General features: G+C 42.3%; 1 protein-coding gene across 1 annotated transcript in view; it reads right to left on the reverse strand.

Moving 5' to 3' along the window:
• Positions 1-260: 260 nt before the first annotated feature.
• The window catches only part of trpm7 (transient receptor potential cation channel, subfamily M, member 7), a 43,000-nt gene continuing 21,328 nt past the window's right edge, over positions 261-21,932 (reverse strand). Inside the window, exons 15-40 of the mRNA XM_069663352.1 lie at positions 21,090-21,224; positions 20,656-20,933; positions 20,321-20,549; positions 18,611-18,766; positions 18,124-18,267; positions 14,830-14,958; positions 14,483-14,734; positions 13,008-13,182; positions 11,144-11,276; positions 10,877-11,055; positions 10,610-10,742; positions 9,392-10,194; positions 8,278-8,366; positions 7,628-7,724; positions 7,406-7,482; positions 7,291-7,328; positions 6,950-6,978; positions 6,014-6,067; positions 5,465-5,509; positions 5,287-5,352; positions 4,033-4,316; positions 3,593-3,675; positions 2,458-2,663; positions 2,071-2,122; positions 1,653-1,759; positions 261-1,264 (exon numbers count right to left, since the gene is read on the reverse strand). Coding sequence (XP_069519453.1) covers positions 1,152-1,264; positions 1,653-1,759; positions 2,071-2,122; positions 2,458-2,663; positions 3,593-3,675; positions 4,033-4,316; positions 5,287-5,352; positions 5,465-5,509; positions 6,014-6,067; positions 6,950-6,978; positions 7,291-7,328; positions 7,406-7,482; positions 7,628-7,724; positions 8,278-8,366; positions 9,392-10,194; positions 10,610-10,742; positions 10,877-11,055; positions 11,144-11,276; positions 13,008-13,182; positions 14,483-14,734; positions 14,830-14,958; positions 18,124-18,267; positions 18,611-18,766; positions 20,321-20,549; positions 20,656-20,933; positions 21,090-21,224 — 4,086 coding nt within the window. The 3' untranslated portion in view covers positions 261-1,151. The remainder of the gene's footprint in view (positions 1,265-1,652; positions 1,760-2,070; positions 2,123-2,457; positions 2,664-3,592; positions 3,676-4,032; positions 4,317-5,286; positions 5,353-5,464; positions 5,510-6,013; positions 6,068-6,949; positions 6,979-7,290; positions 7,329-7,405; positions 7,483-7,627; positions 7,725-8,277; positions 8,367-9,391; positions 10,195-10,609; positions 10,743-10,876; positions 11,056-11,143; positions 11,277-13,007; positions 13,183-14,482; positions 14,735-14,829; positions 14,959-18,123; positions 18,268-18,610; positions 18,767-20,320; positions 20,550-20,655; positions 20,934-21,089; positions 21,225-21,932) is intronic.

Consider the following 21,932-nt stretch of genomic DNA (forward strand, 5'->3'; position numbering starts at 1 on the left):
AGCAGCTGTCCAACCAAGTAATCTGAGGCCTCTGATCTAACACTGGACCCACTGTTTCCTTCTGCTGGCGTACAGCATTTTATCTGCATGACGTCACTGCTCTACTCTTCATGGCCTCAGCGCCGAGAAGACATTTGTTTATTCAAACTTGCTCAACAGCAAAAGAGCACATTTCCAATGAGACTGCTGTCGCCCTCTGGCACCCCTCTTTGTAACAGCTACAATATCTTAATGAAACAGTCAGACTGGAGCGAAGTTGCTGAAGCTTTTAACATTTTTATTTGTTTAAAATGATATCCAGTACAAAATGTATACAGTAATACCCTCACGTTTGTCAGTTCCCCTGAATAAAATATTTTTATCTGTTCAGCTCATGCCTGATAACAGTATCTATAAGATACACTAGATTGTAATTTGCTCATACAATAGTTGATGACAAAGATATAGCAATAGTACCTTTGTAACAATAAAAACTATCAGCAATATTTTGGTGGACACACTTTCAATACAATAAAATTACATACATTGTTCTGTAAAAGTTGCATTGCAATCTGCCCATATTTTACAAGATTTTCAAATTCATGTATATCGTTTCATTAACTACGAGACAAAAGGTTGTGATACAAGTCTTGATACATTTAGAAAAATGATGTGGTGGCAAACTGCAGTGTCGCAGTGACTGAGTCCCAGCAGGCCGTCCTCTCTGCAGCTGCTGTAACAGATGTACAATGCACTTAGATTTGTTCTTTTCTTTTGTTAAAACAAGGCAACTTCAAACTTCACAATAAATAATAAACCCTCTGCAATGATAATGTACCTGTCAATATATCCAGTTCATATATATATATTTATATATATATTTACTGTACATATATAAATTCATAAACTTATACAAAATAGGTTTAAAACTTTTCTTCCTCATTTATGTAATAAAAACACAAAAAGGTTAAGATGGTTGAATTGTGTTGACACAGCGTTTTTGGCGGGACCAACAAAAACATTACACAGTCTGCATGCACTGGTTTCCATGGAAACACAGGTGTGATTCTTCCAGTTGATTGAGTGCGCCTCTCAGCTCCTTGGCTATGACTCAAATGGATCAGAACAGCGTCGCCTCGTGATCGTTCACGGTCTCTCTGGCTCGAAAGCGATCACAGCATCAGCCTCATTGACTGGCGGGACTCTTTGACTCCGCCCCCGGGGTTGGGAGGGTCGTCTTGTGGGAACGTCACCTTGTCTGGAGTGTAGTCGTTCCGCTTTAGATCTGACGAACGAGGAACAAGAAAATAAATAAAGTCAACTGGATGCAACAGATAAAGTTTTGCGTCATCTAAGACGTGTCTGACTTCATTCAAGATTTATGGATGAAAATGTTAACACACAAAAAAAAAAATGAACAAGGGCTAACCTTTCACTTAACTCTTAGGTACTTTCATATTCAAGGTGTTTTTCATATTCAATTTGTTTCTTATATTTTCTTTAATATAAGAAACAAATGATCATTATTAAAAGCAGTTTGTTCTGAAGTCATAAAACACTTCTTACAATCGACCGAAAGCTGCCTTAAAGCTAGAAGATTTTGAGCTCATTTGTGATGTCATTCAGTTTAGAGTAATAAGCTGACTGAGCAGCAGCTGTGTGATGTCTCTCACCAGGAAGTTTGAGTTTCCGACAGCAGGAGTTGCAGTGATGTTTTGCTCGGAAGTTTCTGATGGCATCATCCCCCAGGTTAGCGGGCCCAAATATCATATCATAGGACCTGCAGATTGTGAGCAAATAATGCAAAATGACACTAAGTTAAAGTAAGGTTTACATTATATTCTATATTGTAAGGCTGCACAAACAATCATTTTCATTCCTAATCAGTATTAAACAGCATAAACTCAATTTTGATCCCTTAACGAGATAAAATAAACAAAAAAGGAGCAGAAGTTTGAGGCTGTGACCACAACAATGACTTCAGTGACTATCTGATGATCAAAAATAATTGCTGAAAAATTTGCCACGACCTCCAGTTTTATAAAATTGAGCCACAAGAACCTAAATACACTGAAACGATGAATGACTTACCCCTTCTCACCGCTCTTAATGACAGATGGATCAGTCAGAATCTCCCCGACCCCTGCACAGAGACACGCACACACTTCATTATCATGACATTAAGTATAAAACATCAGTCTAAATCTTTAAGGCGAACAGGTAGTCGATAGAGAAAGGTCTTCCATTTAAACACATGCAGGAAAATGATGAAATACACTTGCATGTGTGCCTCATTTTCTACATAAACCATCCCTTTGCTTTCCCATCTCCATGACTGACTGATGTTTCTTAAATGTAACAAGGGGCATTAATAAAAACAACAACAAAACATCTCTTATAAATCTACTTGGCTGCAGGTCAGGTGAAGTAGCCTATTTGTTGTGTTGTTATGCGAGCATATGGAGGGTATTTGTGTACCCTGCAGGTCCAGCACCAGCAGCTCTCCGCGGGTGTACTCGTAGGTCCAGTGACTGAAGGCCAGCATGGTTTCCTCCAGGAGGTTGGTGGGGACGGTCTCGTCTCCGTTGTTGTTGTTGAACTTCCTGAACTCCCCAGTGATGCACTCTTCTATAGCGAACCACTGTCCGGCAGAGTGACAGTAGAGCAGGAATACCTCCAGAAACCTGAACGCACACAAACAGGACTCAGGTTTCAGGGTACGGGCTCACAGGAGAGGACACTTTATGAAAATAAAAGCCCCCTCTGTTAATATAAGTTTTTAGTTTTGATGCTTATTGGAACTGATTTTATGACACGGTTTACAAATGTGTTGATTTGATTTTTAGGTTAAGTTTCACATTTTGGAGGATATTTTCTTTGGATTCTTTTCTGGATGAGCCAAATGACAGTCCTGTCCTTCTGTTTAATATCCGGCTGCAGCTAACTGTTAGTCAGACACTGAAAACAAAGGATCAAACGAGAATGGAAACAGAGAAAGGATTGTTGACAGAGTCAGATGTAGGGAGGGTTGGTGTGGGTGTGTAAATCACCTGCAAATGTCTCCAACCTTTGCCAAACCACAGTGAGCTAAGCAAAATTTGTGACCTACATAAAACAAGTAGTGGACGGAAATATAAACACAACGCTTTTGTTGTTTAGAATAGAATTAAAAAAAACTTTTTTAGATGTACAGAATGCATAAATATGCCTTTGAGATGTTCTTCTTTGTCAACATAATTCATCTACCTGACAGGTGTGGCACAGCAAGATGTTGATTTAGCAGCATGATAATTACACGTACAGGTATGCCATGGCATGTCACATGAAATTGCTAGACCTGTCGGGTGGATGGATCCTCTTGGCAAGCAACAACATTCACTAACACGCAATGAAATAAAACAAGGAAGGAAATGTGAGAGAAATGTGTGCTGGAAAAAACATTTTTAATATTACTGGTGAAAAATGGGATCAAAAACAAAGCTGTTGTGTTTAGGTGTTTGTTCAGTGTCCAAAAACCCACAGTGAAAATAAATTAATACAAATAAAGATTTAAAAAAAAAAAAAAGAGGCTAGAATGGTTTGTGTTCTGCAATCCTCCTCCTCCTGCTCTTACCTCGGCGAATAAGGAATCGTCTTCGGCCTGATCTGATTGAAGGCAAATGTGAGCTTCTGAGCAGCTCGCTGTTGTTGTATTTCCTGCAGTGACACGAGGCATTAATGTTGCTCCGTATTGGATTATACAGTGGGCATACATAGGTGTAAGTGTTGTTAAATAAACAGCTCTGAAATAAAAGTAGAATAAAGCTGTTTTAGCATTTCCATAACTCGAGCTGCTCCAGTGTTTTTGTGCTTTATGTGTTCCGTTTGTTGTCAGTTTTCTAGCTTTGTGTTTTATGGCATTACTCTGTATTATGTCTTAAGAGCAAAAACAAGGACTTCATTTTACAACAGCCTGCAAAGAAGAGAGTTCTGTGAGGCCCGACAGTGCTGAAACTGATTTGCATACAGGCTTACAGCATGTGGAGTGTGCTGCGGGTGTGTCTGTGCACCTACCCTGAGACAAAGGTGCAGCACAGTGTCCTCCTTGTAGATGCTCTGCCAGGTCTCAACCACCTCTGGAAGGAAGGATTTGACTATATACAGATGTCCTGGTTTCAGGATGTCGTACTCTGACCAGGTACAGAGCACCTTTAGGGCCCTTCTGAGGCCTCCGCCCATCTCCTCCTTGCTGAGAAACTCTATTTTGGCACAGAGGCCTCGCTGGGCCCAGGAAGACATGCTGTTGTTGATGGTGTTGGGGGAGCTCTCCTCCAGACGGTACACAGTCACCGGCTCCCCTGACGGACAACGGAGCAGCAGGGATGGGTTACACACACTGATAAACACAGCGTTGGTTCAAATGTTTCTTGAATTAAGTGCAACATTTCTGGCTATTTGTCCTACATATTCTGACCTCAAGGTCCCTCTTATCCATTTTTATCTCAAAACAGAAACTTGAAAGCATTTTTGCCAGTGCGAGGCAGAAAGACTTCTAAACAAGCTCACAGCAACCGAACATGATGTTCTTCTGTTTCTCAGACTTTCTAGCTCACATTTGAGCAAACTTTAGCCTGTGTACGTGTCCAGCAGTCAACACAGCAACATGAACACTCTAAAGGCCGTCCTTCAAATACACTAGCTCATATATTCACTGGAGAATAAGAAATGTGAGGGCAGACAGAGGGAGGGACTAAACATACTGAACATAAAATGTCTCTGGGTTGGACTTGATCCGATTTGATCCGAGGACGATGCAGTTACAAGCTGCGGCCTGTCAGTGAGACAGTCAACAAGCCCATTTTTACCATCTATCTGCTGTAAAACTGGCAAAGAGACTGTGTTTCACTGAGAGCCAGGAAACTCAGCCGTACACACTGTCAGAGAGCCGAGTCAGACCGTGTTGTTTCTTTTGGTTTTACTTCCTTGTTCGGAGAAGCTAAATATACCTTGTGTAAAAGATGAGGACTGCATTTATTATTATGATTATTATTATGAGACATTCAGGGTCAAATAATAAAACAGATAAAACAATCAGTAGATCCACTCTAGCATGGAAATGTACCTGGAATTTATACACTTTACTTGACAGTCACACCCAAGTAATAACTGAGCAAACAGCTGCAGGTGTGGGAGGGCAACAACACCTCCTATCTGGTTTCATACTTCCTCATTCTAAAAACCGCCTCCTGCTGTCACTTCTCAAAAACGTCCGGGGGTGTTTTCACCTGAGCTGACACGTCTGAGAATCGCACCGTGATCCACACTCACCTCGAGGGGGCACCGGAGTGAAGGGGATGCTCTGGGACAGCCTCATCAAGTTGTTGCGCTCCACAGCTACAGGAGCAAACACACAAACAAACACACAAATAAACAGATATACAGGTTGAAGAGTGCAGAAGGAGAGTGAAAAGACTAAATTAATGCAACACAATAATACTAGTCTCACCTGAGTACTGGTAGTTCTCCATGGGCTTGAAAGGTGAGCCGATCGCTACGGAGAAAAGAAGAAAACAGTTTAGAGAACAACAACGACTTTGTTTGGTGTATATTAAAGTCATTGAGAAACAATGAATTCAATAAAAACACCCTGGTTCAATCATCCACCAGTAGATGTCTCTGTACAACTTCAAACCAACAGACGCAGCTCATGCTCGATGCCACAGTTATCACATGTTAACTGGGTTTTCTGTCCAGAAACAGCACAGTACATCTTTTCATCACATATATCTGCAGTGTTTCACTCAGTGAAAATAGTGCACATCAGAAGAAGAAAAGACTGCACATCACAGTTTCTCAGTGTCCAAGATAACAAATTCAAAAGCTGTTGTGTCCAACCAACAGTCCAAAATTAAAAGATTTGCATAAAACAGAGAAAAGCAGCTGATTCTACTTTTTACTATTGATCTACTTTCAAAATAGTTGTGAATTATTTTCTCTCTTCATTTATGGCTCTGAGTCTGTTGTGCCGTCTGGTCAGTGAGTGCGAGTTACTCACAGTCCTTTCTGGCTCCGAGCTGGGTGTGTCGTGGCGTGTACAGAGAAACGGCAGCTGTAACCACAGAAGAAGAAAAAGAGGATGAAGCTTTCATCCAGACACATTACATGAAACACACAGGATGTGCAGCGATTATAGTAAAGTTGTGATGTGAAACTCCTTTCTTACTTTCCATAAACAAAGATGTATAAAATGACTTGTTTGGGCCTTCATCTGTGTAAAGTGTAAAGTTAAGTTAAGCAAAGAAAAGTTTTGGCTTTTAAATATTTTTGAGCTCACATATTGAAACAACTTGTATAAACGTCACCTCTCCTTTCTGATTGTCAGAGATGGTCTTTAAAGATCACAAACCAAACCACACACATTTCTTCAATAAAGTAAAGAACAGAGGGTAAAGGATTTTTTTGTCTAGTTGTTGGAGTTACAGTGTTGATTTCCACTTCATCCCAATTTAGTTTCACATACAGAGGTTCCAAGATTTGAAATTCATCGCCTCCTCACCTGGTCAAACTTTCTTCTTCTACCTTCGACTTCTCTCTCTCTACCTCTCTTTTTTTTTCTTTACTTAATTATCTCTGTGCTCATCTGATTGTCCCTTTTTATTTACATTTTTATTATATCCTTTTTTTTTCTCTTTTTGTAAAAACTTTTTTATAAGTGTTTTTGATTAATGGTAGGGAACCCCACTTGTCAAGCCCCTTGAGGGTTTCCTCTGCACGTCTCCTTTTCTTAAAATGTATAATGTTGTTGTTTTTTAATGTGCTAAATAAAGAAATCTAAATAAATAAAATAAATACATCTAAATTGTATCGAACAAGCATGCATTCATTAGATGCAAAAAAAAGGGTTAAAGGCCAAATGTCACTTGATAGTGTAGCTGATAGACAAGCTGATGCAGACAGAACGAGTCCAACCGGACTAAAGTTCATATCTTACCAGTTAGTGTGTCTTCACCAGGGGGTCGTCTGCCAAAGAGACAAGAGAGAGAGAGACGTCAGAAAGACGTTAGTTTAACAAAACAGATACATGCATATCAGTGCATGAATCTACACAGGAGCTTGTGTGTTTGTATGATGAAGGGTGGGCCAGTGCGTGCTGGTTTTTACATACGCTAATTAAGACAGAAATAAGCTCCAGAAATTAATATGAATCAGAAGAAAACTGGACTATCTCACTTGTGTTTGTATGAATTTAAATGTAAGAGGTAGCGTGATTGCGTGTGTGTGTGTGTGGTTGTGTGTGTGTGTGTGTGTGTGTGTTCGTGAGAGGATACTTACAGGCTGCTGGCTTGGGCTGATTTGACCTGAACTCTTTCCTGGTGGAGAAACCAGAAGTCAGTAATCAGTGAAAGACAGGAACTCTTGGAAGCAAACACACAGACACATTTCTCACCAGCACTGCAGCCCTGGGGTCTTCGTGGATGAGGATGTCTTCAGCCGACACTCTGCTCCTGTCCCTCTTTGTCAGAGCTGCAGACACACAAAGAAACAATCACCAAATGTGACTAAAAACTGCCAACAGACACAGCTGCTATTGTTTTCTCTGCAGGGGATTCAAAATGTATCTTTCTCAGCAGATAATTCTCAGTATTATCTGTTATTTTTGTGAGCTTACTGGAGTCAGGATGGAGGAAAGCCGGGCTTCTGTCAAACTCTGTGAAGCCAGCGTAGGAGTTGACTGCTCGGATATGACCGTGAGCTTCAGACTGAGCCTGTGGCCACAACAACAGACAGAGTGACAGAGTATTATTAGGATAAATTATGAAGCATGGAGTGCAAAAAAAACGTTACACACATCATGGTTTATGATTTCCTGCACGATTAATAGTCATCTCGACTCCAAGATAAAGTCTTCAGGGTCTTTTAAATGTCAGTGAAAACTGGCAGTGTCGCCAAATCACATGGTAACAATAGGCCACCTTTTGAATTAATGTGGTCACTCAAGCTGTCATCTAGAACCTATGATAAATACAAGAAGATACGCAACAGACAAGTGTCTGATTCAACTCGACAGGTGATGGAGTTATTACACACACTGCAGCATGTCTTTACTATGGGAAAGAAGAAGATCCTCTGAGTTTTTAAAATCCATCAGTCAAAGTCGGTGCTGATGCAAAAGAAACAAACTCACTGACGCTGCATTCATGTGTTGCCAAAACAATCAGAAAAAGGAGTTCCCGACTGGGAAATAATAACTGTACAAAACATGACCTTAAGAAAGAGGCTTCATAAAATCTACTAGATGAATACCGCACAGACACACACCTGGGATCTGGTCTGTGTGGCCGGGCTCGGCTGTCTGCTGGAGGTCTCTTTGGGTGGTGAAGGCTGGAGGTCCACACTGTCTTTATGTCCTGGAACCCAGAAAAGACTGTCAGCCAACATCAGAGCCATTTCAACCATCGTACCTCAGTTTATCATCCGAGTCAATTCAATCCAACACATCTTTTTTCCCTCATGTAACAACATCCAATCAATACAATCATGAAGAATTATTTGACAGAGATTTGTTTACTACTCCCAATGTGAAATCTAAGCCAATCACTGTGAGGCATTCAGAACAGGACAAACAAATGATGAAATAATCAGTTTAAACATTTGATTCTTATGAGAAACTGCTCCACTCATCTCCACCAGACAGACCACTCCATCAATTCACCCCATCATTCATGCCGCATTCACATCAAACCCGAAAACCTCAGAAGCACCTGGGAACAGAGAACAAACTGTTGTGACAAGACGTCCAGACAAAATCCAGAGAGAGGAAAGGAAAAGGCACCAGCAGGTCTACTTAGATCTGCAGACGGACAGGCCCGAGCACCCGGCAGACGCAGCCCTCCACTTAAACTCAGACTGAAACTCAAACCTCTCGTTGCGTTTGGCTCTCTTGCTGCATTCCTCATTTCAAGTGGGACTTCTGACCCACTTTGACCCTCATAGCAGGATGCCTCAGGGGCAGGTGGTCCCGATTTACTCCATTCCCTGCTCCTTCGTCTGAGGGGTCTCCTGGCAGCCACAGCAGGGGCGCGAGCAAAACCTGGCAAATTGCTATTTCCATGGGTTTCACCCGGTGATGATTCAGCTTCAGCAGCCGGTGGGACCCAAGAGTCTGTATTCTGTCTACTCAGAGAGCCTGATCTGCCCTCGTCATCGAGGAACGCCTCGTTCACGTAGCCCTGACTCACCTCCCTCCCTCTCTCCCCCTTTTCTAAATCCCACGTGTTCTCAGGCTTCGCAGTGCAAGCAGGCAAGCAGGCAGGCCGAGCAGAGCCCGAAGTCTTAGACACAACGACAACAGTAGGATACACACACACACAGGCTTCACTCTCCTCCTTTACCTCCACATCAACACTAGCATCACCCTCAGTCTCATACTTACCCACAAACGCCCCAAACTCTACTGTAGTGCTGTCGGGCTGGAGGGGCTGCTGGTACAGCCCAGCTAGGGCCAGTTCTGGGTGGCTGGAGCCACTGGGCTGGGAGGGGGTGCTGCTGATGTGGAACTGAGCCCCGGGGGAGGGCACGTTGGGCAGGCTGGATGGGGAGTCGGAGAGGCCCGGCTCTAGTGGACGGGTCAGCTTACTCTGGGTGAGAGAGTGGCCTCGGAAACGCAGCTCCGGAGGGGAAATGGCCACAGCACTTTGGACAAAGGCACTGGAGCCGGCACTGCCTGAGGAGCCAGCCTCTGCAGCAAGATGCCCAAGCCCAAAAAACCCCCTCCTCTCCGGACTCAACGCTGGGTTCAGGTGGGGGTCCAGCCCCAGTCCTGCTCCGGGGCTGGGCCCGACTCTCCGGCCACTGTCCGTCCCGGCCCCTCCCCCGACACCAATCCCAAACAAAGAATCCGCAATGTTGGCTCCTGCCTGAGGAAAAGAGGAGCCGAAGAAGGCCCCCACACTGCGCTTGCATATCACGGACGATTTAGAGTGGGGGCCGGCGTCTGGTGCGACAGGGGCGATGCTGGGGACCACATTCTTAGAGAGGCTGAGCTCCCGCGTGATCTGATTGTGGACCTTACTGGCCTCTGACGCTCTCTGAGCAGTGAGGGTCTTCAGAGTGTCGACAGTCAGAGCTGAGAGGTCCTGCAGGTGGCCGATCTGCGAGTCCAGCGTGTGCAAAGAGCGTTTTATAAAGTTGACCTTGTTGCCAACCTCCCTCAGCTGCAAACACATCGTCTCAACCCTGGAAAACACAAACAGCGGCTTCAGTTACTCACAGGGCCGCTTGTGTTACCCACTGCTAATGATAATGCTTCTATTTCTTGTTCAGTAAGTTAAATTACTCATATGTTTAATTAATAAAAAATACATCTTTTTGGATGTCTAATCTTTTAAAGCGCTAAGTTTTTTTTAGATGGTCCTGTTCATGTGAAAGAGAACACTTATATGGATGGATGATGTGAGTCACAATCAAGCCACGGCTTTCACATAACTCCTCTGATCAACAGGTGGCAGTAATGAGCCAAGAAATTAGCAAATTGCCAACACAGAAAGGGAAGTCTTTGTTAGACCTTAAGGATACATGCAAGGCTATATGCAATAGAAATAAAATGCTATACTTTAACCTCATTTTTGTCTCCCACTATTTTAGGAAATACCTTTCGGAGGTCAGCCGAATGCGCTCCTCACTCCCCGAATGAAACTGATCATCCTTTTCATGAAAGTATGTCTCTACACACTGCTCCTCAAAGTCATGAAGCTTCTTTTGGTCTTCCTCTGTGAGAAACAGCTCTAAGAGACAGAAAGAGACGCTTGTTACCTTTGGAGATTTCGTTAACTTACACAGCAAAGCAACAATAAATTCCCATAATTTCCCTTTTTTATACTTTACATGCACTTAGCAAGTGATAACAGTGTGGTCGTACTTGGTCCGTAGGTATGCTCCTTCTTCCTCTTCCGACACATGCAGAAGAGGGAGTAGATGTGACAGAGGAGGATGAAGGGGGGAGGCAGGACAGGCTTCTCATGATAGGCCATAATGAAGTGGTAGCGCTGGTACTTCCACACCAAATTAGAAATGGACTTCACTTGCAGATACACATTACTGGAAAAGAGAGAGTAGAGACGTTACACTCAGGGTGATGATGTGGACCAGCACGGCTGGACTGAGCCTTGACATGTTGAGCACTTACTTGAAGAAAGCGATGAGGAGGTTGACCATTAATATATACTGTACAAAGAGGTAGACTGCTTGTAGGAGAGGAGTCAGCCACACTCCTGCTGCACACAGGGTCCTCACTGATGGTTCAGTGTTATTGGCACAAACTGTTGAGAGGGGGAGACATTTAGGATATGCACAGACACAGAGATAAAGACACACTCAACACAAGAGATGCACACATACCCGATCCTGCTATTTGAGTCTATTTGACCAATATCTAATATTTTGTGATAGGTGCATCCCTTCTCAACACGTAGAGACAATCTGTAACATATGTTCTGTTCTGTTTGGGTCCAAATCTGACTATACCACATCATACTCGTATATACGTAGACATAGAGGAGGAAATACTGCCCTGAAATCACATTAAATATGAATGTTTTTGATGTTTATTTTATGCATGTTGAAACTATAGACTATACAACATTGTTGGCTACAGCTGTCTTTACACATTCTTTGATATTTTAGTTTCAATAACTCCCAAAAAATTATCACATATTTGCTCTAAAGTATCCTTTTCTTTTATCCTCAGAGGCAGAGGTGGAGTATTTTTCAAAGTCAGTAATTTTACTTTTATTTAATTGTGTTAACCCTCTTCACCCTCTTCAAAGCCACCAGACTCCATTCACAAAAACAGTACTTTTACCTTGCAGAACACGGGACTTGCTGGTCTACCACTGCCTCGTTACACGTCGTAACTCACGTTAGTTCAGAACCGAACTAACCCTTTAGAACACCACACAATAACATAAACAAACTAACCGAATGAGGCAGCGGTAGACCATCAGCCACTCACGTGTCCTGCGAGGTAAAATTACTGTTTTTGCCAATGGAGTCTGGTGGTTATATAGAGAGCTGCTGTTTCTGGTTAAACTACGGATCTTTGACAAAAGGCCCAGCTCTCGTCATTTTGACACCAAAACATAAATAAATAATAATATAATATGGCCCAGGTTTAAAAATAAAGTTTCATTGTATTTCATTTGCATAGGATGCATGTGTAAGGTAACCATGGCAACATTTGATTATTATAAAAATCAGCGGAGTGGGAAAGTAACTAAGTAACTTTTACTCTGAGTACTTTTTAAGTGAGCTGTTTTTACTTCCACTTGAGTTATGTTTTACACAAGTACTTTTACTTGAGTACAATTTCAGTCAAATAGCCTTCTACTACTACTTCTTCACTTCAGACTTCTACTTGAGTAGAATATTTCAGTATTCTTGAGCTCAGAGGTACAACTACTTGCAACTTGTTGGTGCTGTGTGGCTGCAAACTTGAGGTAAGACAAAAGACGTATCAGGAGTATTTTGAGCACACTTAACTTTATATTCTTTATTATCTTTTTTTTTTTTTAATAGTATAACTGTACTTCTAACTGACACCACATAATCAACATCTTATTATCCTCCTCCTCCCCCCTATCAACTGTATGACAATGTATTAAAACGTGATAAATTTCATCGGTGTGTGAAACCTTTGGATGCAAACTCAGGTTATGGGGCACAACCAGGTGTTTTGTTCCACCAGAGCTCCCAATGCACCCGACTCGACTAACGATGCCTTTCATTCAGATCATATTCAGTTGAGTCGAGGCAGTCGACGCTGCGGTGAAACAAAAAGCCCTGCCCTCCCTAGAGAGACCCGCGCTGGCTGCTCCTCCGTGTGAACCATGTTGTGTGAAGGAGGCTGTGAAGGGGAGCAATGATTAGGCCGTCGTGGGTTTGATTTCCAGTGCTTGTTTTGAGTGACAATCAGCCATCATGCTGTGGTGAGAAGCTTTGAATAAAACTGCTCTTACCCTCATAATCTTCCCTACCATCCTCATCGTCCTTACCATCGATTTCATAGGCATACACTTCCCCGTACATCATCCAGTACGGCTGGAAGACCACATCTTTAGCCAGCGTCCAGCTGGGCTCCTCATGTGGGTACAGAATGGCTTTCCTGGGCACGCCATAGCTCAAGAGGACTATAGCCATTATGACCACAATATAAAACATGTTGGCCACCTGAAAGAGATGAGACACTTGACTGAAGGTGTCATCACAATATGATATATTTGACTTAAAAAGTACATTGAGCGAGTTTCTCTAGTAAACACACGTCTACTCTGGGGATCCAAAATGTTATTATATTTACAAGGAATATAGTCAATTTCTAATATTAAGGACTGTTAAATAAGGGTGAAAAACAAGACGATGAGATGTTCTGTGATAAGGATCTGGGGTTGCCCGTTTCACAAAAAAAACAGAGGTCAGAAGTATGTATTACTTATGACTAGAAAAGCGATTTATAAGAACAGTCCATTCACCTTTTATCAAAATCCCCAGGGAAGACAAGGTGACGTTGAAGGATTCATGACTGACTACGCAAAAACAATAGAGGAACTTTATTATCTTCTAATTCATTGAAAGGAGGAGTTTGATGTTTTGGGAAATGCACGTCTTTGCTTTCTCACCGAGAACAAGATAAGAAAAAAGATAATCACTCTAATATCACCCAAATGCAACGAGCAGCTAGCAGTTGGGTTACCTTCGCTCAGCATAAAGACAGACAACAGGACAAATGGCTAACTTGGCTCCATCCAAAAGAAAACATAAATCCTACAACTGACGTCAGAAAAAGTTTCTCTGTGACACTTAAAATAAACATGAAATGTTTAAATTTGTTTAATTAGCACACAAACTAAAGGGTAGATGTAGGCAGATGATTTCAGCTTCTCACTGAGCCAGGCTTTCCATTTCCCTCTGCTTCTGGTATTTATGCTAAGCTAAGCTAATCAACTGGTACTTCATATTCAGTGCAACTCTGCAAGAAAGCAAATCAGTATTCAGGTATCAGGAATTGAACCATCCAAACTTTCACATGATCCTAACAGGATTTCATCCGACACTTGAGGGAAGGCTATCACATGTTTATAAATACTTCATTAAACTACGACTTGGACCACAGTAAGTAGAAAATATAATATGTTCTAAAACTGATGGGGCAGCTCGGGATAAAACTGTAGGTTACAATACCTGGTAACATCATGTAGATGATTAATGCTGTTGTGAATATTTGAATTAATGAATTAAAACATTTCATTCAGCAGTTTGTGAACAGCAACAACTCTGTCAGAGGTGTATTCCTGTTTCAGTGCATTTCCTCCAGCTAGTTAGTTTGTTTCAGACTAAAAACTATAAAACATAAAGAATTTCAATCCACAATATTTTTCATTACTTAAATATGACAGCAGTTTTAGGTTAAACCATGAATTTAAAAATGTCTGCCTGCTCTACATCATGCAGTAGTTATACTTCAACTTACCATTTTGGCAATCATCATGACGTACGGGCCAGCCTGCTGGTTGACAGCCAGGATATCCAGGAGTCGCACGTACCAGAAGATTATATTGAGACAGTACACTGTCCGCCCAGGGACGAAGGCGTCACCTCCACCCAACCTCAGGCCAAAGCCGATAAAGAAGGTCACAATGGCCAGAAAGTCTGACACATTGAAATAGTCACTGAACCACACCTTTATCTTCTGGCTTATTTTGCCCGCCTCAGACATGAACATCTGAGAAAGAACCGAGGGAAGAGAGAAGCACAAACGTGAAATAATGTTGTTTTATTTGACAAAAAGGCAGAGCTAAAGTCTTCCGTTTCACATACCTCTCGAATCTTCTCAATAGCAGAGGTGAATATGTAGAGGATCACCACCCACTCTTGAGGAGAAGGCCACTCAGGCATCCTCACCAGGACCACATACGAGTAGAACATCAAGAAACCCAAGTAGAAGAGCTGATGATGAGAGACATGCAAACAGAAGGACTCATATTCAACTTAAAACATTAAACAGAACACAGAGGGCAGTGTAGATATACTGTAACATAACATGTTGGACGTAGACGTTAACTGTGTTGACAACCAGCCTCTAAATTCAGACGGTCCCAGAGAGGGGATCTCTCTATTTTGAGACGAGGTCAGCTGAGGCCCTCCGAGGGGGCTTAACCTCATCGTGGCACTTTGAGCTGGGAGAATATAGTCCGCCATTTTGACTGAGGCCTCTGAACTCTGTGACCTCAGCTGCCAGTTAGCCGAGTGGATAAAGACTCTGTAAAAGAGACGCTTCATCCTCTCCGTCTCAAGTGAAATGCAGAGCTCCTCACAAAGTCTGCTCTCAGAAGGGAGAACAAACCAGTAAATTAAGAGGCAAAGTTCATTGCTTTTGTCGTAGCAGCTGCATGTAATAGGTCAGATTATTTTCTGCCTCTTTGCCCTGTTACTAAGTAACTACACTGAAATAAAGCTTGTCTATCATTGCATTGCATCCCTGTATCTGTATGTATACGGTCATGCTTCCAAGGTGGCTCTAGGAAGTCCGTCCCTTTGGTCCAGACAAAAACATATCAGCAACTTTTGGTTAGTTTTCTTTCAGATCTTGCTACACCCATGGTCCTTTGAGGGTGAAGCATCACAGCGAGTTTGTCATTTGGTTTTAAGTAAAAAACAAACGTATGAATTACCATGAATATCTATACAAACACACACCCTCTATGCTAATCTGTAATAACTCATCTTCTAACTTTTCATCAAGCTTGAATATCGTGTCAAATTTAATTTGCTCTCAAACTGATGACATCCTCATCAGCTTCAGCTCTACTTAGCGTCCCATGCCAATTAGCAAGTGCTAGATAATAACATGCTAAACTAAGGTGGAGAACATGCTGCTTAACGATAGTTTGTAGCATTTAGCTTAAAGCTCTGTGAGCTTCTATCATGACTTTAGTCTCTTAGATTTGTGTTTATAAAATCCTCAAGTAGCATTGTTACAATGTTACAGTTTCATCTAGCAGACGCTCTTGTCCAAAGCGATGTACATCTGCAAGTTAATACAACACAAGCAACGATCAAACAGGAGGGACAGAAGTCAGGAAGTGCCAACAAACAGCTTCAAGTGCGATCGCACGCTGGTGCTGACAGGCAGTGCACAGGGCGTCAACAAGCTGATTGTTTTTTTGTTTTGTTTTTTACATTACAAGCTATATATTAAGGTTTGTTTTTTAACACAAATAAGATAAGGTAAGAGATTACACTGTACTTCTGCTATGTATTTATTTTTACCTCCTGGTGGAAATTTCCGAGTGATCAACAAAATGTTTGATCTGAAAAACACTCCAGGTCACTTAATTTTAATGCTGAACAGATTTGACTGAAAATAACTGCAATGCCTCCCAGTGGTACACGAACTCCTCATTTGGACAAGTCTTCTGTTTAAAGCACGGGTCAACGATACAGCAATGAGCTCTGTCGTACAGACTGTGGGAAAGTCTGAAAATGTCCACAGGGGCAGTTAAGCAACACGTGCACAGCCACACGCATTCAGTTTATTGGATTAGCTATACTGTTTTAAAAATTGCTGAACCTTGACATTCAGAGTGTCTACTTTTGGAAATGCACCCATTAACACACTAATCTGATGGTCCAAACATTGACGAGTGTGTGATGCTGTGCTGAGATCAGAATGGAAACAGGTGCAGCAGATGCAGATAAGCTGCAGCACAGGCTGTGTTACGTAGGGCTGCAGTTTCAGTGATGGTATCAGCTTCTCTCAGTCCTGAACAGCCAGTAAAACAGCCCTGACCCTGCAAATACAGCCATCAATGACGGCTTCCAGGCTCCTGAGAACCAGCCTCAGGCTTGGATATTTAAATAAACATGAGAGCAGGTGAGAAAAGATGAGTGATAATCCTGTGCATGAATGTGAATGTGGCAGCAGTTTGTATTCAAATAAATGTGTAAAACAAGTTTAAACTGCGGCCACCGCCTCCTTTAGTCACAGATTCTTCCTCTTTCCACAGAGCCAACCAGCAGGAGAGCTGGCGACTGTGAGGAACATGTTCCCTTATTTTCCTCCCACTTGTAATAACTTCCAATAGGTTTTAATGGAGTGCAGAACAAGTAAGGCTTCATCCATCACACTGCTGTGCCACTGTGGGATAAGCTATCCCAAGGTGAGAAGTACAAAAACAAAACAACAAAAAGATATCCTAGAGGCTGGATGTTGCTTGATAAATATTGTACATCCAGTTCCCTGAGCTTTCCTGTGGGCGGTGCTGTGGGAGCATCATTCAGTGCTCAAACACACAGAGCGAGGGAGCTGGGTCTCCATTCTTAGCTTCTTGATGCTTTCTCTGTGGGTGTCTGATAAGACAAGTTTGAACTTTGTCCTCTCTCCTATTTGTGGCGTTCATGGACAGTCGATCAATCACAGCCAGAGTCTGCAGGTTTTTGTATTAGGACATGATGGAGGAGGAGAACTTTAAGTGTGCAGTTTTAATTACAAAGAGTGGGAAGCTCTCCTGCACAATGAGCTGTTCAACAGCTCTAAGTTTGCTGTTGATCTTGATTCAGGTCGTCCTCCATGGCTACATCTCTAAAAGCCCCTTTTGACCAAAATGTTCCAGATACCGAGGAGCCAATGGAAATAAAGAAGGTAATGATGTCCCTTCTTCGTGTGCCAGTTTGTTCCAGATTAGGAAAATTAGTCCGATTAAAGATTTAAAAACCACGGCTGTGTTTGAGGCAATTTTCAAATACAGTGAACATCAACAGAGTCACAATGTTTTTAAAATTGGATTCATTGGGATTTTTTTAATGGCACGTAATGAAGACAAGCAGCGGTTTAAAAGGAGACTAAAAGCTCTGGAGCTCTGATTTGTTGAGTTTTTTCTACGAACAAACTGTCAGCAATTACAATTTTCTTTCTCTTCTTTAATTCTTTTCTCTTCTCTATTTCTCTCGTGCTTTTACTCCTCCTCTCAGCTTGTTCGCTGTCAACCCCTTTAGTCTATAGCTTCATCTAAACTAGTCGAGAACCTTTTGTTTCTAAGTGATGTTCTTAAGATAAACCACAATAAAAAGGATGTAGTATTTGTGTGCGTCTCTCTTTTGTAATCTCCATACCGTGTTGGACCAGAACTTGACAATAGGAGCGTGGTAGAAGGCATATATCTTCCTGGTCAGGGGCAGCTTCCTGGAGCGAATGTGCGTCTCCATGTCATTCTTTGCCTCCACTTGGTCGTGGGATCTGGCCTCCTTGAACACATCCTGCAGAGAGGTTAAAAAGGCCCAAATTAGACAACGACAGCGGGCCACAATGTGGAGAGAAAGAGAGAGAAAAACAGAGGAAAGAGGAGGGAAAGTAAGTAAGCAAATAAATGACAGTAGAAAGAAAACACACAACGAAAGGAATGTGAGGCCACAAGTGAAAATAAGTATTTATCAACAAGCTTTCTGTGCTGCTACTCATCTTCTTACAAAACAGACATCTCGTTCATCACCTATTCAATGGGATATGATCTTTAAGTCTCTTATGATGACATTTGGACATAAAGAAGAAAATAAAGTTAAGGGGATTCAACAAAACCCAGGAGGAAGGAGTAAATCGAACCATCTGGATGTCTTCAGCGATGTTCTGGAAGTTGTGTTCGCTGTCCTCCATGGTCATCTGGTGGTCGTCCTGACTCTGAGGGATGTGAGCCATCTCAGCCTTGGATTTGTACTCCAAAAGCAGGATGGCAGGAGGCACCAAGATACTCAGAATCACCTGGAGACGAAAAAACACACTCATGTGGGTGGATGTGGCTAGAGTTGTCAAAAAAGTCCTTTGAATTGCACACACTAAGGTATCCCAAGTGTTGTATCGAGAAAGGTCACATTCAACCTGAAACACGGCTCCTGATAGGTGAAGCTAAAACACCTCGTTCACTCTGTAGTTAGTTTCTCTGAGCGGAGCATTTCCACTATTTAATTAATATCTGATATAATCGAAATCCAAATAAAGAAACACAAACGAGATTTGGGGAAGAAAATCTAAGGACACAAAAAAAGAGATAAAAGAAGAAACGCTTTATTTGGAGAGAGAAACTAAATTTTCAAGTATTGTTACAACACTGTAGACAGTTCTTCAGGTGTTATCGATGAGTTTTAAAACTAAATTCACCTGTGAAAACAGACTACTCCCAGGATAAGCTGTTTTAGTGCTTGTTTTCACATGAATCAACTGAACCACTACTTGCTTTTCCTTGTTTTTTAATTACCGGACGTTCTTTTATTACTTGTTCTTATTACTCGTGGTTTTTATTACTTGTTCGTTTTACTTGTGTTTTATTAATTGTTGTTTTATGCTCATGTTTTTTTAGATAAGCTTCAAATGTAAAATAAAATGTATTATTATTATTATTACTTTAACTAAGATTAGGAGAGATATAAAAGCAGACTGTCATGCAGCACCTGATGCCAAAAACTTTAACAAACACTAATCTCGAATCCCATCGGCTATAGTCTGATGGCGATGTAGCCTCTGGGGACAACGGTGAACATGCCGTGCGTGTAGCCAGCTGTCAGTGGTAAACGACTTCCAGTCAAGGCTTCCTTTTCAGCGTGCTGCATCGTTTACAGAAAAACGGGTTATTTTTCTGTCATTTACTTTAATTAATGGGTCTTACATTTGCTGAAATTTCAACATCACGATGCAGAATTGTAAAAAGTAAAGAGGAGAAGAAAACTACTTTTAAAATGCTCGTTTGTTGAACGGAGGTCGGATCAATCATTTCTGATGCATTCGAGGAAGTCGGGAAATCTGAACGCTGAACGGCTTTCATGACAACGCGTCAGGGAGAGCAGATTGTTAGCTGTTAGCATGCAGATGTCTGTTTATAGAGATTACTAAGAAGCTAAATCATTGTCAGATAGCAGTTGATGGGAGCCTGGATGTCATTACGGCGCATGATGTCCCGCCTGCTTTTGATCTCCACACGGACTGTTTTTCCTGCATACACCGCAGCCTGCTGATACGTGATTGGTCAATATTACTGGACTACAAGCGTACTACAAACAGTAATCAGAAAACTCCCAGAAATCCACGTCCCTGCCTACAGATTCTACATTTCTACATTTCTATGTAGAATCTGTAAATAGAGATTAAACAAACAAACATTAAACCATTACAGTAGGGTTTAATATTTGTATTAAGCGACACACAGACTGATAACTCACAATGCCAAACCCAGGCAGCCACTGAAAATGAACTCTCAGCACTGATCACATCACGTGTTTCCCCCCGGGTGTTACCAAAAATAAAATCTAATGGAACATGAACCTTGTACCAGGAGTTCTTGCGCATGTTCAGCCGTCCCATCCACATGTCTGACAGCAGCATCTGGGTGCAGGTGTGAGCCACAAAGGGCCGCAGGTGAGAGGACACAGCCAACTTCAAACATGTGGAGTTGCTCCAGTTCTTCAGCTCGTAGGTCAGCAGCTTCATGGCCATGGTCTCATCCTGCCTGAACGACTGCTCCAGCAGGTCAACTGCTAACGTGCCAAACTCACTGAAATGAATCAGTGCAGGTAATTAAGTTAATATCTCTACTTAAATAATGAAATAAGAGAGTTTGAGCGATATCTAACATGTTTTAAAGGGACAGAAAAACTCACTTTGAGTACTCCTTGAGCTCCTCTGATGTGTCGTCCACCACGTCGCTCTTCTTGGCTTCGTAGCCCATCGATCTGCAGAGCTTACAGGCCACCAGCGCCTTCGCCATGTTCTCCTCGCCGTGCTGCCAGAAGAAGAGCGACATTTTCTGCCTCTTCATCAGCACAGCCCACACCAGCAGCTCATTGAAAGGGTAGGGAAACCGCCTCGTCTCGGGGTCGTCTATGTCCACGATCTCTTCTTTGCTTCTCTTTTTGTTCTGCTCCTGGGTAGACTCGAGCTGGGAGGAGAGAACGAACAGTGAGAGCGGTGGAGTTTAACCGAGGCTTCTGAGAGGCGGAGAGGATTTTTTATCTCTAGAGCTTTACTGTTATGCATGCATGGTCTAGCAGTCTAAAGGCAGCCTTGTTCTTTTCATTGAACTGCAGGAGTTTACCTTGGGTTTGTACGGCTGTGCAGTTTTGATGAAGTGGTTGTGCCTCGTCTTCTCCTTCTTGTCCGCCTGCATGCTGAAAGACTCGTGACTCTTCCTCAAATGAGAACCAGGACCTGCTGTGTGGCGCCCGGACCTCTGTGCAGAACATGAAAACAGTCCTACGTAAATAAAAGTTCATAATACATTCACTAACTGCAGCTCTCATACCCTGCATGAGACTGTGGGGGCCTTAAGCAGCTCCTTCAGCAGCAGACTTATACCCCTTTCCCAACAAAATTAGCGCGCCAACGTGGGTTTTTCAGACCGGGGAAGACCCGCTAATAAATGTTGATCGTCTCTTTTCCCATGGCCAGTGAAGTATACTCCTGTTGGTCGCTTTTCTGCTTCGTCACCATCTGACGTAACAAACGCACCACCAGGGTTAGTAAACAGTAAAGATGTTACGGGGGTTAGGTTTTTATTGTATATATTACTCAGTCTATTTACAAACAAACCAACAAATTTGAAACGATGTTCGAGCGCTGCTCGGACGGAGACGGGCGGAATTTGAAGCCGAGATGATTGTCTGAAAGGAGGCAGAGATTAGCGTGTCGACACAGAGCCGAGGCGATAATTACCCAGGTCTACTGCAGAGCCATTTGACCCGGGTCTGAATGCCGATTGTAGCCTTTCCCATTAAGCAAAAAAGCCGAGTGTTAGCGGGTTTTTTGACCCGTGGGAAAGGGGCTTGAGACACCCACACTGCAAGAAGGAGCGCTACCGCAGGTCCCTCAAACCCACATTCAAACTACAATTATACATATTCTCTTTTCCATACATAATGTCATTATTCTATGTAACCTC

The sequence above is a fragment of the Semicossyphus pulcher genome, unplaced genomic scaffold (assembly GCF_022749685.1).
Source record: "Semicossyphus pulcher isolate SPU_LCO1_2020_fin unplaced genomic scaffold, fSemPul1.0.p SCAF_1, whole genome shotgun sequence".
In the NCBI taxonomy this organism is placed as follows: domain Eukaryota; kingdom Metazoa; phylum Chordata; class Actinopteri; order Labriformes; family Labridae; genus Semicossyphus; species Semicossyphus pulcher.